This window comes from Artibeus jamaicensis, unplaced genomic scaffold (assembly GCF_021234435.1).
Source record: "Artibeus jamaicensis isolate MK-2021 breed Jamaican fruit bat unplaced genomic scaffold, CSHL_Jam_final scaffold_833, whole genome shotgun sequence".
Lineage (NCBI taxonomy): Eukaryota > Metazoa > Chordata > Mammalia > Chiroptera > Phyllostomidae > Artibeus > Artibeus jamaicensis.
This window is the reverse complement of record NW_026522056.1, coordinates 300,879-317,179: the sequence shown is the minus strand read 5'-3', so window position 1 is coordinate 317,179 and position 16,301 is coordinate 300,879. Positions and strand designations below refer to the sequence as shown.

The 16,301-nt window shown below is 44.5% G+C and overlaps 1 protein-coding gene across 1 annotated transcript in view; it reads left to right on the top strand.

Moving 5' to 3' along the window:
• Positions 1 to 16,301, top strand: part of COL4A1 (collagen type IV alpha 1 chain) — a 154,560-nt gene that overhangs the window by 72,618 nt on the left and 65,641 nt on the right. Inside the window, exons 3-4 of the mRNA XM_037125658.2 lie at positions 15,586 to 15,675; positions 15,777 to 15,821. Of these exons, the coding sequence (XP_036981553.2) occupies positions 15,586 to 15,675; positions 15,777 to 15,821 (135 nt within the window). The remainder of the gene's footprint in view (positions 1 to 15,585; positions 15,676 to 15,776; positions 15,822 to 16,301) is intronic.

Here is a 16,301-nt window from a genome sequence, read left to right as displayed (position 1 = left end):
TTGACTCTAGATTTCTTCACATGAAAAGGCAACATGAAGAGCTAATAACGATTCTTGGCTAATCTCTAAAATGCTGTCATGAAATCATTCCTAGTTTAAAGTCCTTCAGGAGAGTTCTCCTTCATCAGTGTTAGGTTATGCCCACCCACATGTGTGTAGGCCAACCTACAAAGAGATGAAAGATGCTTTTGGTAATGAATGACAGATATGAATCTCTTACACCTGTCTCGTTATATCCTAAGGATTTTCCTAAAGAACTTTTTATGGATGTCTCATGGTAACATGTGAAGGCTGTATGTTGCTTCACTGATTCTGGGTAAGAAACCCAAGGCTCTAAGTTGATGTGAATTCTGAGGCCTCTAAAGCTAGATAAATGCCTTGATGTTGAAGTGGTTTTCCCTAGAAGATTGGTAAAGGAATTAAGTCTGTTCATAGTAGATCCCGTGAACTGCCATGTCCCCCATTTAACCCCATCCCATTCCCCCTTCACTCCATGGGTCTTCTTGAGCTCTGCTCCCTGGTGGAAGTGTGCCCACAGATTTAGGTGCGGTTATAGAAAGACAGGCATTGACACCTGTCCTCGGGACCTTACCTCACAGCAGGGGAAAACAGTAAACAAGGAGCAGCATCAGTAACCCCCCTGAGCTTGCTCCACTTTGCTCCAAGCTCGGATAAAAAGAAGCCAGTGCCATGAAAGTGAGCCCCATGGGGACTGGAGATGAGCTGTGGTCACAGGTCAGGGAGCTAAAATTCAGGCAGCATACACAGTGCATTAGGCCCCCCGGTTTTGTTTTCCTAATTTTCATCATCTTTGCCCTGATTGGGAGTAGAAAATCGGACATGGGAAACTGCCACGGACAATTGGGCCCCTTGCTCCAAACTGGTCTTCTCTACATAAACAATCCCAAATCAGTAAAGTGCATATTTTTGTGAAAGTGAAGTTGTTTGGCAAAAAGCAGAAGGTGTGTCTTCCCGTCTTTCTAAGCCCTGGGGAGTTACCGTTTTCCTAAGCTGGGCCTCTTCCCTCCGATCTGATCTGTGTTTCATGGGTGAGGTGGGAGGTACCTGGAAGAGTCTTGCTCCAGGCTGCCCTGTCTCCTAAGCCTGGAGGCCAGACAGTGGTATGTTTTCTACCGCGGGGCAGAGATCTCTTCTCTGGTTCATGCATTTAGTAAACACTGCTGTAGAAGCCCTCCCGCCATGGCTGATGTGGGCGTGAGTGTTGGGTTCTGCCTCTTCTCTTCCGGAGCTGGAGGACCAGGGCTTTGGTGTCTCAACTCAAACAGAGACCCTTGGTAAGGAGCAGGCACCACCTCACGGGACTCTAGACCACACAGGCTGTGTCCTGGGAGCACCCTCGGAGGCAGTGACCCCGCTGTCTCAGAAGGGCCCAGTGGGAGCGTCCTGGGCCCCTGGGGGCAGCATCCCACGGGGATGTGAAACATGCAGTTCTTTGCAGGAGATGGTGACCCGACAGCTCATTGAATGCCTTGCCTGCCAAGGCAGGAGTAATCTATGGCTGGGGGAAAAACCTCCAGCAAAAGCTAATAATAACATTCTAAAGTATGATTGGGAGTCATGAAGTAGAGCATTTTTTTTTTAATGGACATTAGATTGCTGGTCTTTGCTGAGGAACTCCGTCTTTCAGGCCCTTGCAGGTCCAAGACCGTGAGGACAGGGGCGGAAACCCTGATTTCGGGTGGCATGCCACCGCGGCCTCAAAGGGGAGTCTGGCTTCCACAGGGGATTCTGAAGACAGGACGAGTCCCCAGGTGTTGACCCAGAGTCGGGGACATCACACTACGGTGTGGCTGCATGGCCCACGCTGTATCCCTTGCCTCTTTCCCTTATACAGTTTGGCTCTTTATCCTTCTCCCACTGTGAATTCCCAGTCCTTTCGCATTAGTTGTCTGGCTTTCCTTCTCTGCTCACCTGCACAGGTAAACTCTTTTACATTCCATGGCACACCTCTTGTGATGCCCATTCTTTGCATCTCACATGTATGCCTGCAGACACATGCACACATGTGCACACACACACTTTTTCCTCCCCCTCCCCCAATGCTCCTTACCCACGGTCTGATGGGATCACTCCCTGCCCACTGGCTTCAAGCCTGGGTTTTAAAAAGCTTTTTTCAGGACCAGCAGTTTTGGAGGTAGCTGCCGTGGGTCCCATCACAGCTGCGGTGCTGCAGGATGTGGGCCAGGAGAATGGGAGGGCACAGGGTAGACGATGTGAAGCCAGAGCTAGCAGCCACTTGAAGGTGAGGCACTGGAGAGTTTTCCAGAGGCAGCGGTCTGGGTCAGGGGACATCTAGAGCAGGGTGGACATCACAGAGGGGACAGGGAGCCTGAGAGTTCACGTGAGGATGAGATTTATTTTGTGCTGCCTCTTGGTAAACCCCCACAGACTTGTCTTCTGCGGATGAAGATGCGTGGCAGCTGTGTTAATCTGTGTCTTTTTGAATGGGTAACTATTTCTCTATCCGGAAAGGTCTAGACAATTCTGATTTCAGATCGAAAATCTGCACCAGGGAAGACTTGGCCTTCCGAACTTAATTCTGTCTCCCCCCAGATTTCAGGTAGGCCTGTGAATGCAAGAAGGAACTTCAGTGCTGTGCTTCCCTGACCTTTCTAGAGTAGAATGTTATTTTACCAAGAGGAACTTTGGTATGCAATAAATGTCAGAGAGCTCCATTAATCTGGAGCGGAGGAAGGTCAGGCCCATAATGGGTTATTACTTTACAAGTAGACATTTCCTCAGTGTTGAATACTTTTCCAATGATGTATGCTGAGAAAAAGAGGAACTGTGAGTCAGCAGCACTTGCCCAGGACGCCTTCATCACTAGTTTTTCAAGCCTGCTGATGTGAAAATTGAAGTTTCTTGAGTCCCGATTGCCATTTGGTCCTTTTTCCCCTGAGTTGAAGCAATTATGGCTGAGACCTTCTGTGACTTCTTGTTGCAGTGTCTTTTTTTTTTTTTTTCCATTTACGGATCTATTCAGTTCCTCATATTTTATTTCTGAAATTTTCCGTGGGCTAAGAGGGCAGAGCTGGTGTGTGACTTTCTGAACCAATCGCTATGGTGGTTATCCTTAGCCTCGCAACAGTTGGTCAGGTGTCATTTCTTTGGTCTTACTCCTGGGTGAGTCCCCAGAACTGAACGGGAGAGATAAATAGATTGCAATTATGAAAATGTCCGTGGGAACAACCATTCATTAGCTTTGACATCTCACTTGCCTCTATGAAGTTATATTCTTATCCCAAAGTGTCTACCTTTCCAATATTTAAAAATGACGTTCCCTACCTGGAGGGGCTGTTTGTACTTTGGGGGCCCATTCCCTTCCAGGCTCCCTGGCCCGTGGAAGGACACGAAGTGTAGCCAGTAGTAAAATGGGTGTCTTTGTGGGATGAATTCAGAAATGTGCTCTGCCTGACAAGTGATGCTTCCAGCCAAGTGATCTGAAATACAGTTTAAAGTTCGATTCTTACAAAAGGTCATTTGCTGCATCCAGTGACGGAGAGGAGCACCATGTGCCATCTTTTGTGCTGTCGGATATTTTGTTCCTGACACGGGCACTTCTCTCCTGAGGCGTTTCCTGTGCTCGAGCGCACGGTTATGTGTAAGTTCTAGAGGAGTGTAGGTGATCTGATTGCGGAAGCCAGTCATTTGCCATTTACCCAGCAGTTACCACATTGTGATTGTTCAGAGCCATAAGGAGCGGTGTCTGCTTCCTTATTTATGGCACGTCATGTTTTCCTGGCATCCGCTGCCCTGGCACAGTGGGTGACTTTAGATGTTTGTGTCCCAAAAGTCCTGGGTGGCCAGGCTCTGCCCTTGGAGTGTATTCCGGGAGCTGGGAAGGGCGGGGTGAGCTCTGGCTGGAACCATCCACCAGCAGGACTGAATGGCTCCCCCGTAAGCCCCGATACGGAGCTGGCTTCCTTTTATTACTGTATTTGTCATTCTCAAATTCTGGACCCAAATCATCAACTACCGTGTTTTTACAGGGACTGACAGCTCTTACTGGATTGCTTTCCATCTATTTCTTCACAAGAAGGTGCTGACTCTCCCTGTGGAGAAGCACTGAGTTTGGGAACTTATTCTTTCAAGGATGCCTGGTGGGCACCCACTGGCGTGGAATTCTTGTGGGAGCTCAGGAATTTCACAAATTAGTACTCTGGTATCTGGGGAAGAGACAGGGATGGGCTCTTTTTAGGACACTCGACTGATCAGCCTGTTCTTGCCAAAGAGAAATCGCTTTGGTCACTGTGGTGGGTCTTTGTGGTTCCTGTGTCTGATGCTGCAGACCCCTGAGTGGGGAGGGGCGGGGCCTTGACCGCAGGCGTGGCCTGACCTTCCTCCTAAGTGTCATCCCTCCCTCTCTCTAAAGCACTTGCATGTTGGGTCATCTCTCCTCTAATTGACCTTTTAAAACAATTTAAATACAGAATGCATGGGAAAATGTCACACATTTCAAAACTCTATAATCTAACCAGGAGATAGTCTCCACATTATCCTTCGAACACAGGCTGGTGGATTTTGTTAATAGCATTGAGGTGCAGGGAACCTACCTGCTAAGAGAAGGCTACTTTTTTTGTATGAGAAATAGCCATTTATTGTATTAATTACCCACCATTATTTTGTATTGATTGTGCAGTTATATGCTTTTATTACTTATTCAGTTTGAAAATAAAAATTTTGACCAAAAAAACTAATCCTTCAACATTTTGCTGAATTTCTTTTCTCGAGGGTCTGTATATGTTTTAAAAGAATTGATGGTGTTTCCTGAATATAGGTTAAAATTCAGTTATTAATTCAGACTGATCTGACTACAACCTTTTGAAATCAACCAGGTTAAGCTAATAGTGGGTTTTGCAGAGCCTCAAGCTTTACCAGCTCTGCATTGGGTCATAAGGGCAAAATTGATTTGTCCCTTGGACCTGTTCTTATCTTTTAGATTCTGAGCATGATTAATGAAGTCTTGAAATTATTGCCACATGTGGGGGAAATGTTATTAGAGATGTGAGAGAGCCGAGTAGCTTGGTTGAAGGGAAAGGAAGTAATTTGGGGATATCAGAACATGTGTGTATTTTCAGATACTTACAGTCTAAAAAGAAGAGAAGGGTCCCGCAGCCTTGTGTGTGAGCCCGAGTTGGTGACGTGGACCTACAGAGACTCGGCCAGCCTGAGAGGATGCACGGCGTATTCTGCCCTTGCCAGAGTATCAGTAGTACTCATTAAGGAAAAGCACAAGAACCTTGTGCATCCGATAAAGGAGTTTTCTAGAACACTCAGGTTTTTTATATACCCGAGAAACTCTTATTTTCGTATGTCGAATTTAGCCACTAGTTACAGTTGTCTTCATTTTCCCCCCTCTACTCTCCCCACCCTACCTACCTGCCCCCCCCCCCATTCTCTTTTAAGGTATTCTGTGGCTTTATAGGAAATGCAGTTGATGCGATGGGCATAGAAACTTGATAATAAATGCAAAGTATGTGTTTAAATTAACCAAAGTCAGAACGGTTTGGCTCATCACATTTGCTCGGTTTCACGCAGTGCAGAGCAGTTGAGCACTGGATCGAATCTGACCCTCAGGGAGTCCTGCCAGGGACGTGAGGCAGGTAGATTCCTGGTCTCACAGATCGCAAACCTGATTGCCAGACAATCTAAGTGATTGGTGCTGGAGCTCGGACCAAAATGTCTTGGTTTCTGGGTCAGAGTTCTTGCTCCAACACGTGGCATTATCACTACAGTCACTAACATGAGAACATAGAAGGTAAGATTCCCAGAAACTCTGTTCTCTAACCCAGAGCAGAGGTGCATACTTTTGCAGTCAAATTTGAAAATAGGGTTCCTAAACCTGGATATACCCTCTTGGGAGACTGATGTTAAGGCTTTGGAACCTTTCCTGTTTCGTGTTTCTTATTAACTCAGGAGAATATTTCGTGAGGGCCTACCCTGTGACACCGTGTTGGGGACCAGGGAAGCCCCATGGCAGGGCACCCGTGAAAACCCAGTTTTGGTAGATAATTGCATTTAACACATTTTTCAAAGAAAAATTTTTAATCGCCTGTTGCCAATTTCTCTTAAGTTTAAACATGAAAACTATCTTGCATGCTGTTTTGTATTGTGGATTGTAATTATTATTGTCAGGATATTTTTTCCTGCATTTTTTATATGTACTGTTAGAGACAAAAAAAATTCGTGACCCACATTGTGACACTTCCTGACTGTGCGTCCTAATTTGTTCAGGATGCACGCACTTCCAGAACCCTGTCACACGCCCACATGCATTCGCAAGTTCAAGTTGATCACATCCTCCACTATGGTAGCATGAAAACCCTCCAGGGGCTATTTAGGTGTTTGTTGCACACCAGTCGGCATTTCTCAGATTCGCGGGTAAGGGAGAATGCATCTCTTTAAATCTCAGGGTCGTTGGGGTGGAGATAGGACAATAAAGCAAAGGGTGTTTTTGAGAAAAAGATGTGTTTTTTCCTTGTTCACACTCAGAAAGCAGCTAACCTATGGTTATTTTGTTGTCAGTTATTTACTTAACTGCAGTTTCTCACTGTTCCCCAAATGTTTAAGTACTGATGTAGAATTTTGATAATTCTCATGGAATTGTTTTAGAGAGAAAAGTTCCTTGTGCTGGTGAGTAAAGGTGCAATTTTATATGCAGGTTCTCAGCAACTCTTAGGCATTATCATTCCCTTTCTGTGCCCCCAGTACAACTTTGTAAGCCTTCACTCCTTGTACGGTCTATTTCCAGCTGGGTCATTTTGCTACCACTAGTTTAGCTTTGTGCATATTAGACAAGGCGACTCCTGCTGGGCCAGTGTGCAGCTGCAGCTGGGTTACCCCCTACCTGCTACAGTGTCCGGCCACACCGCCTCCCGGACCACAGTCGGGTCCCAAGCTACAGTGTAGCACCTTTTCTATCTATGTTGTTTTTCCGCTTTACAAGGCAATTGCCTTTACAAGGCAATTTTAAGTCTATATAAGAAGCAGAATGTAAGGTAGTAGGTTTAGGCAGAAACATTTATGACTTTGATTTTCAGGAGCACCCCGTGTCAATAAATTAAATTTTTAGCAAGAGAGATTATGTTTTCACGTTTTTATGGAAGCCACTAAAAACCGAACAGACTTTTGCCCCTTCACAATGAAAAATTCAGGGAAATGGATTAAATTACTTTAAGTGTACGTTTCTTATAAATCTTTAGTGGAAGGGACCAAAGAAAGCCTTTAAATCAAATTTATTGACAATTGGATGTTTAGTAATAGTTTCTTGGAGACTCCCTGCCGCTTACTTCCACCTGTTTTATGCATGTTTTGTAGGATTTAATTCTTCAGCACATACTCTTTCCATGCAGTCATTTAGAAACCTGAATTTATTTACACCCTCCTCGTACACTGTTATGTTTAAATACTCTCAGTTTATAAAATGGGTGGAAAAACAGTCTGAAAAATATCCACAATTCCCATTATTTCTAGGGTCACAACATTTACCTGTCACTTAATAGCCTCAACATTCAGATTACTAATTTTACGTTTAGTTTTAATTACATTTTAATTTCTAATTAACCTTTTTCCTCTCCCTTTGAGTTTTATCTTTTAAGCATTATCAAATTGATTTCTTTCAACTATGCCCATGCTAATATCTTCAGTGGCACTGGATATTTAATATTAACATAATGGATATTTAAGGAAAAATGCTGAATGCTCCATGTTTCAGTGGGAGTTTTAATGTGAAAAAATGTGCAGTCCCATAGCGCCCTCTCGTGGTAGGAAGCCATAACACCATGGGGACTTTTCCTTACGCAATTCTGAAAGCCCATTCAACTTTTATTGCCTTTTAATTTAACAGGATCAATTAGGTGTAATAATTTTCTTCAAATCATTTTGTATCTAGTACTTCTGCAGGGAAGGCATGTTTAGTTGATAGTTTCTATGGATTCGGTCATGGTGCTAAGGGATGGTAGGGGTGAGGAATGAATACCAATAAATCAGGTAGAAGCGAACATCTCTAAGTCAGTGGGTGCTGTAGGGTGGAGACACTGTTTGGGCTGTGGAAACGGTTGAAAGCCAACACTTAGGCTGAAGCAGAGAAGGAAACGAATGTGGATGAAAGGTAGGGGGAAGTGATATCTACAGGAATTGATATGCGAATGTTTTAATAGAGAGTGAGGCCAAAGAATACAAATGTTTCCCAGAGAGCACACTGCATTTGGTTGCAGTTTGTTGGGAAAATGGACATAAGCTATCGATTAAAGATTAACTGTATCAGGAAACATACACACAGGATTTGATTGAATATACCCACAAGACTTTGGAAAAATATTATCATAATATTTTTCTTTCTAATTTGGGAAGTTGACTACTTCAGGGGAGTGACTTAAAATATTTATACTGAAAATATTTTAAACAGATTACTGCTTTGGAGTAAGAATGAAAACATTTTAGACTTTTTTCAGGAAGAGCACCCAGAGAAATTATTGAGCAAACACTGGCAGCTCGCGGTCCCTGCCGCCACGACGTCCGTCAGTGTCAGTGATGCTCCGCCGGAATCAGGGAGAGTGTGTGCGACTTCTGCAAGTCCTGAGGACTTTGGGGAAAAAAATTAATTTTGTTGCTGCCAACAACTTGTCAGCACTTGTTTGCTTATCATTTAAAAAAAGTTTTTACTGGACTAATGAAGTCGGACAGTTTGTTTGCTTTTAGATGACTGTAGGGGAAGAGTTTGAAACTGTTTATATTAAGACAGCACTTGGGGCCCTTTTGAGTTATTCTTGCATTGAACAATAGTTCTTCAGAAAGTATTTTTGTGAAGAACTCTTTAGAATTCATTCTCTTCTTACAAGCTGATGTGCAAAGTTGAATTTTTGTAGAGAACAGAGTATCTAGAATTTTATTTCTTTGCTAGTGTTTTTCATCAAAGAATATTTATTGTACGTTTCCTCTGTAACCATCACTCTGCTAGTTTTGTATGATGTATGATTTGAGCATTTAGGTTTACCAAGCAACTTCATAGCAATGTTGACATTCCTAGAATGGTGTCAGAATTCATCATGGGCTTAAATAATGTTTTGCTATCAAGATTTATCCAATAAAAATCTGTCCTTGAACTTGGGCATTTGGAGATACAGAACGGTGGGCAGTCTGAAGCTGATGAACCATCACCTGGGCAGAGGCGGGCCTTGTCCACAAGATGGATGTCGTCCACAGGGGTCAGATTTTCCACTCAGCACTGTGGCGGAAAGTCCAGGGCAAACAGTGCAGTCTGGGCTTGGCCACAGAAAGGCTTATCGCTTTACTTCCAGCTCAGCTCCCCTTCCCAAACCTCAGCACTTTTGTCTGTCCCATTCTTCATTCAAACCTGGTCATCTGCAGCTTCAGAAGTGTCAGGAGCAAGTCACAGCCACCCTGATGACGGCCAAAGGGAGGACAAATGAGGTGCCAGTGGTAAGAGGCGAGGAGGGGTTTGCTTGCCCAAACCCAGTCCATGGTGTAGAAGAGGCAGGTAGGGTGCAGAAGGGTCCTAGAAAGAGAATAGTCCGTGAAGGTTGGGGAACTTCTTTTTCTTTTCCTTTTTAACACTTACCTATTCTTTCATCTTTTAAATTTGTAAAGATGGGCAATGTCCTTATTTTTAGGAACAATCTCTTAAATGCTCTCCCCCATATATAACTGCTAAAGCTCCTAATGTATACCCACACTGATGATGGAGAGACACTGCATAAAGGTTCCTAATATTGACTGTCTCCGTCAATATTAGGTGAATGTCACCAGGGCCTGAGAAAGAAAATGAGAGTGTGGGGAAGAAGATAAAGATTGGCAGCCATGCTTTTTTTGTTCATGATTATATTACTCTTTCCTGCTTTAATATTAAAAGGTTAAATGTAAAAAACAATAGTAATTATAGAGTGTCTACATGAAATAGTCCTCAGCATTGTATCTGAGGACTCATTAAAGAGATGTAGTGTGCTTTAAATGAACACATACACATTCTCCTAAGAACCCAGTTATACATTTCATTGTGCAAAGGAGATTCAGAATTCATGTTTTCCCATGTGGGGAACCGGACCTTTTGGCGTTCCAGTTGTGTATTTCCTCTCCCCTCCTCTCCTCTGCACCAATGGCAATACTTCTGCCATCATGTCAAGCTTTGTGGTGTGGATGGAGCTCCCAGTGGGGCCTCATCATCGAGTTTTTCCATGACCCCGTGACACTGACCACAGCCTTCCCACCACTTTCCCAGCAGTACTGGTATTCAGGAAATGGTTGTGCAGATGTCTGATTGTTGCTGGGCTTAAGGAATTGGACTTGTGGAATTTTTGGCGGAGTTCCGCTATCACCCATTGACTGTGACCTGTCATTTGAAATTGTTTCCTCATCACTGAATGGCTGGTGAGCTCTGGCTCCAAATGTGAATATTTTCATTCCCTCAATTATTTGCAGCCTTGTTGGGAAATAGAAATCTCAAGGCCCCAGATGACAGAAAGAAACAGCTGATCCAGTGTCACGTCCTGACCCTGGCTTCCTGCCCTGCGGCTGCTTTCCCCGGTGATGCATACAATACTGGGCTCGAATGGCGCCCAAGGAGCTTTAGACTGGGGGAGGGAGCTCAGGGATCCCACCCTGCCCCGTAACCATATTTTATTACAGTTAGAATCCTGCTTTGTGGCCAGCATCACATTATACTACTGGTTGGTTCATCATCCATCCACTAACTTTTATTGAACTCAAAGTTTGTGCCAGATGCTGTGAATGAACAAAACATTGCCCTGCCTTTGAAGTATTTGCTTCTAAGAGGTGGAAGCCCACCAGCAAAGTCGTGCTCTCAGTCTCGTGACCGATGCTGGTGGTGCTTCTGCATCGGTCATTGTAAAGATCGGTGGTCGTAGTGTTTTAAATGTGAAAACTTAAACACCCTGGTGATCCCATGCTGACCCCTGAAACAGGCATGAAATGACTTTAGATTGTAAGGTTTGTGTTGACTGCTCATTCTAGATGTCCTTTGCGTTAACTTCAGTTTTTGTTGCTGGTGTATATATCATCCTCCAAAGTCCGGAGCTTCATAGTATTTCATCTTCAGCCATCCTTGGAGCTTATTTGTACTTGAATTTCTGACTCAGATAGAAGAAGGTTATAGTCTTTCATTTGACTTCCATCAGGAACTGGTTTCCATAAGTGTTTTAAGAGCAAGGGAAATAATTGATTATTATAACAGAACCTGTCTTTCCCCATATTTTATGGATTTTTTGAAAGTATGTCCTTGGTTTAGATAAAATACCAGGCAAAGTTTTTAAGTTTCTCCATGCATGAAACCCTATTTCATGCCCAATTTAGAACGGCTAATTTTGATGCCAAGGTTATTTTTCATGGCTGTATTCTTTCATTTTTATAGATGCTGGCATTTTGTCCTTCCTCCTCAGATTCTGAATCTCACTGTTTGAGGATATGGTGGCGATCTCTTCTGTTGTTGGTATATGACAATTTTTTTTGATTAGTGCAATACATTGCACTGATGTTTAAGAATAAAACTATGAAATGCTGTTGCATCAAAACTGTGTAGTATTTTACAAGCCTCTCTTTCCTTTCCTCCCTTTTTAAATTTTCATTGCAGTGATAATAGTGGTCGTGGGCATGAAGTACGTGGCCACCATGTCCTTTGGACTTTGCCTTTAGCAGATATCACGGGAAATAGATGACTAAGGGGTCCTGTAACTCAGTTGTTTTAACTGCACATTCTGCCTTGAGCTCCAGCACAGGGGTATTCACAGTTGGAGTATTGCTTATCACAGCTGCAGAGTCTGGCTTGGAAACTGCTGGCACCATTCACCTTTGCACACTTGTCCAGCTCTTTGCTCTTCCTATAACCCCAGCAGAGATTTGCTAAAGGCTCAGAGGAGTAATTTGGCCCACACAGAGCCCGTGCTCTTTGGCAGCTAATTGAATAGCTGTTCTAATGCTTATCCTGTCTGTTTGCTCTGCTCCAGTGCCCACAGTAACCTGGACAGGGTGCAGGACATCAGATTATTCATGTGCACTTATGTCTGAACAAAAGATTTAAAAAGTTAAAAAAATATGTGGGAGACGGCAAGAACTGTGTCGAGAAAGGCGTCATTTCCTTTTCAGCTATTTAATTTCAAAACTCTTGGGATGCACAGATTGCTTAAGCATTCCGGTGACATTTGGGAAAGAATGTGTTCTTGTGGTGAAAGCAAAGACTGGCAATTTAAATTGCTGCATCCTGTTCCCAGGAGCATGCGAGAGTCACCCGGTGACGTGTGACAAGCCAGCTAAAGCATCGGAATCCCAACTGCCCTATCTGTGAAATGGATATAAAAGGGACTAACTTCACGTTGGTGAATTGTTTAATATTTTGCTGGGAACCAGCTTGCTCTAGTGACCTAGAAAAAAAAAATGGACTCTGGTTCAGTCTGACCTCATTTCTATTTGTGGCTTTAGAGCTGACTCAATGAGAAACTGGTAGAAATCAGCTAATCTGGCTCTTGGCCTCCATGCATTCCGTGATTAAAATGAGAATTATAAAATCTTATCTGCACTGGATCTCATAATGATAATGTTAACTAAGTCCTAAAAATACTCCACCGAATGCATTAGAAAGCTCCTATGTTGCCTTTCCCATTTCCTTCCTTTCTCCCGTTAGGTTGTTAGGAGATTCACAATTCCATGTTCGCTGATTTTTTTTTTAGGCAGCTGTTTGCAGTTCCGTTCAGTTCTATTCTGGGTGGAGTTTTCCCACATCTAAATACTAGGGAAGAGGTTGATATGATAAGAGGTGCCATATATTGCTGCCGTCAGTATTTTCTGCAGTCGTATCTCATTGTTATTCTTTTAGGTGAGTAATGAGTGTATTTAAAGCAGTGTTACGTTCGATCAAGACTTGGTCTGAGACGGTGTCTTCTCCCCCAGCCGCCCCGGCCTTGGGCGGGGGTGGGCAGGGGGCGGGGCGGAAGGAGCCAGCGCTGGGTCACATCTCCACCGAGGGCTCTGGCATCAGTAGCATCCCTTCCTTCTGGCAGATTGTCTGGATGCTGATGGTCCAAAGGGGTGGACCAGACTGTAGGGCTTAATTTTCTTTAATCCTTTTGCTATTTTATCATATCTCGTAGAGCTTGAAATAATCTCTTCCATTGTGGGGGTGACTTTCTCGTGAGTCCCCCCGAGTGCCACGGACGAAAATGAATATGACAGAGACATGATGTGATCTGTTTGGGAAGGAGAAGTAGTGGGCTGTGGCCAGTTTCTCAGGGGAGACAAAGGCATTGAGCCCCTCCTCCATAGCCTTTTGTCCGGTTCTAATATACAGGAATACAGGGCTTCAAGGATCAAACAGTAGATAACGTTTCATAGATATCTGAGGGCTTACTATGAGTCAGAGTCTGTCAGGAGGAGAGTTGCAGAAACTTTGGGAGACATACTCATTTCCTCTCAGACCCTTATCATATGAATGAAAGCACTCTTAGTAGATTTCACAGGTTTATCAGGAAGTCTTTGTGGTGCCAGATTTTTCCCCAGGACACGCTCTAGTAAGGCAAGGAGCTGCGCCCCTCCCCATCAGGTATTCAGGCTTAAGGGAATTACAGCCAGAAAGTTCTTCTCCCAGAAGACATGGGGACTTGGGCTTTGTCAAAGCTGGGGGAGGAGAGTCCATTGCTCTTTGTTGCAGGCCCCCTGAGTCCTTCCATGAAGGCCTCCCAAGTGATCGAGTCTGGCTTAGGTTGCCCCCCGCTGTGAGGGGTCTTACCTGTCATTGACTTCTGACCAAGCTTTGGGGGCAGGGAGAGGAAACTGAGGCAGCATTTGCTACCAGAGACAAGCTTTGCCTCCTGCAGCTAGCACTCCAGAGGTCGTGCCTTGCCCTTAGCCACAAGGGGTGGAGATACAGTTCCTAAAAGCAGGCAGAGTGGTCTACAACATTCCATGTTTTTTCACATGCAGTTTCTGGGCTCCTGACTTACCCTTCTCATGAAACCTACACACCTTGGCCCAGTGGTTGGAGCCCGAAGTTCAGAACCAGGAGGACTTTGAAAGTTCTTGCTCTGTCTCCTTTCATATTTGCAACCATGAAAAACTTTTAAGGAACTGCCGGTAATGTGCTGTTTGGGAATAAAAGTCTATGTTATGTAATGTATAGCGTGTCAGCTTATTTTTTACTTTGAATTAACACAGCAGTGAGACAAGTACTGGGCACAGAGAAGTCTCCTCCAGAGGGCCCTCTGCTTTGAAAAACCAGCTACCCAGCCGTGGTCACTTAATCTGTCCACTCTGTATTGTGAGATCGCGGTAAAGTCCTCCTCCTGTAAAGCAAACGGGTGTCTCGATTTCTCGTCATGATCGGGGTGATTTATATGGCAGTCGGTCTGGATGCGAGTCTTCCTCAAGTCGCGCTGATGCCGCAGGAGAAGCTGTGTTTCCGGGATCCAGCGTTGACTCCAGCTGCCTCCACGCTCTTGTCCCAGTTTCATTTCTTCTCCGTGGTTTCCTGTGCTCACGTGGCCCAGGTGTCCGTCCTCGTCACTGCATTTCCGTCCCGCCTGCATTTCCTCCCCCCGCCCCTTCACTTAGTTGCCTTGCGTTTCTCCTTCAAGGGCCAAATTAAGGCTCAGAACCTCACGAAGTCTTTCTGATTATTCTTTTCCCCTTTGGAATATATTTTAGCCAAGTGTGTGTATAATAATCGTTAATAATTATTATTTTAGGCCCTGGCTGGTGTAGCTCAGTGGATTGAGCGCGGGCCTGCGAACCAGACAATCGCGGTTCGATTCCCAGTCAGGGCACATACCGGGGTTGCAGGCCGGTTCCCTGCAGGCCAGTTCCCAGCAGGGGACGCATGAAAGGCAACTGTACATTGATGTTTCTCTCCCTCTCTCCTTCCCTTCCCCTCTAAAGATAAATAAATAAAAAAATCTAAAAAAAAAATTATTATTTTAAACTTAATGCAAGTTGTTAATAGTTATTATTATTTAAAAAATAATGTTGCCTATTTCTTTTTGCTCCACAAGAGCAGAGACCATAATTCAGGTTTGATTCAACCTTTGCAAAAAAAAAAATCCCACTTTTTAAAGACACTCGTGAAAAGCCCACCATCAGGCTGTTGATTACACAGAAAGGTCTCAGACGGAAGCTCACACTACGAGCTCCGCATACACAGCCCCTAAAGGTTTCTAAAGGAAAAAAGTGACTGGTCTGCTCACACAATTTCAGTGCCGGGCCTGCTGATACCAAGAAGATTTTACTAATTGAATATGGTTTTGATCAATTTGGTGAAAAGAAATCCCCAATTACCCATTACTTGCCTCACAGATTATTTAGCATTTAGAGTATAGTACAGAGAAAGCATCGTGCCACCCGTCACATTTCTATCATCAAGCAGTTTTAAAAGTCGTAGAGAAAAGCCATGTGAACGAGGAGTTCGCTCAGCACCTGTTTTCAGACACTCACTGCAATCTCATCTCCTGCAGCACTGGGTGATGCTTACAGAGGTTGATTGCTGATTTGTTTCCTTGACGTCTTCCAACCTGTCTTTTGTCTGACGTGCTCCTCCCTCCTCTGCAGGGTGAAAGAGGCCTCCCAGGGTTACAAGGTGTCATTGGATTTCCAGGAATGCAAGGCCCTGAGGGGCCACAGGGACCACCTGGACAAAAGGTAAGCTTGATTGGGGGATGGGGGCTATGAGGGTATAGACTTGAGATGACCTATAGTTTTGTTATAACAGTGGTCCCAATGGCTTTTCTGTTTGGTTCTAGGGTGACACTGGAGAACCAGGACTGCCAGGAACAAAAGGGACAAGGGTGAGTATAATTGTCAGTTAAGTTGGTAACGACTGTGGGTGGGATATGATACAGTGGTGTTCCTCAAGTGAGGGCTCTTTATACCCTTTAAGCAATCCTGAGCGGCCCTCTTCCCTTCCCTCCCTTCTCTTTGTCCCTGTCCCTCTGTCTGTCCTCCTCAGGGATAAGACAGCGCACATGGTGGGCCTAGGCGCTCACCATTCTTGACTTCCAGTGCTTGCAGCTGGTGCCATGCGTCAGCGAGCTGCGTCCTGCATCCTCCCATCCGTGCTCCCTCAAGGATTCCTGTAGACGTACTAGGATTTAGGGGAGGGGGCATGATGGAAACGTGTCTTCATTTCAGTGTGGAAAGTGACAGTATTTCCAGAGCGAGACTTGCTCTTCCTTCTTCACACTCTTTACTTTCTTTGCTGCTCCTTTTCCTGGGAAGTGCAAAAATGAAGGCCTTTGACAGCAGTCTCGAAAGCAGAACACTGTGGA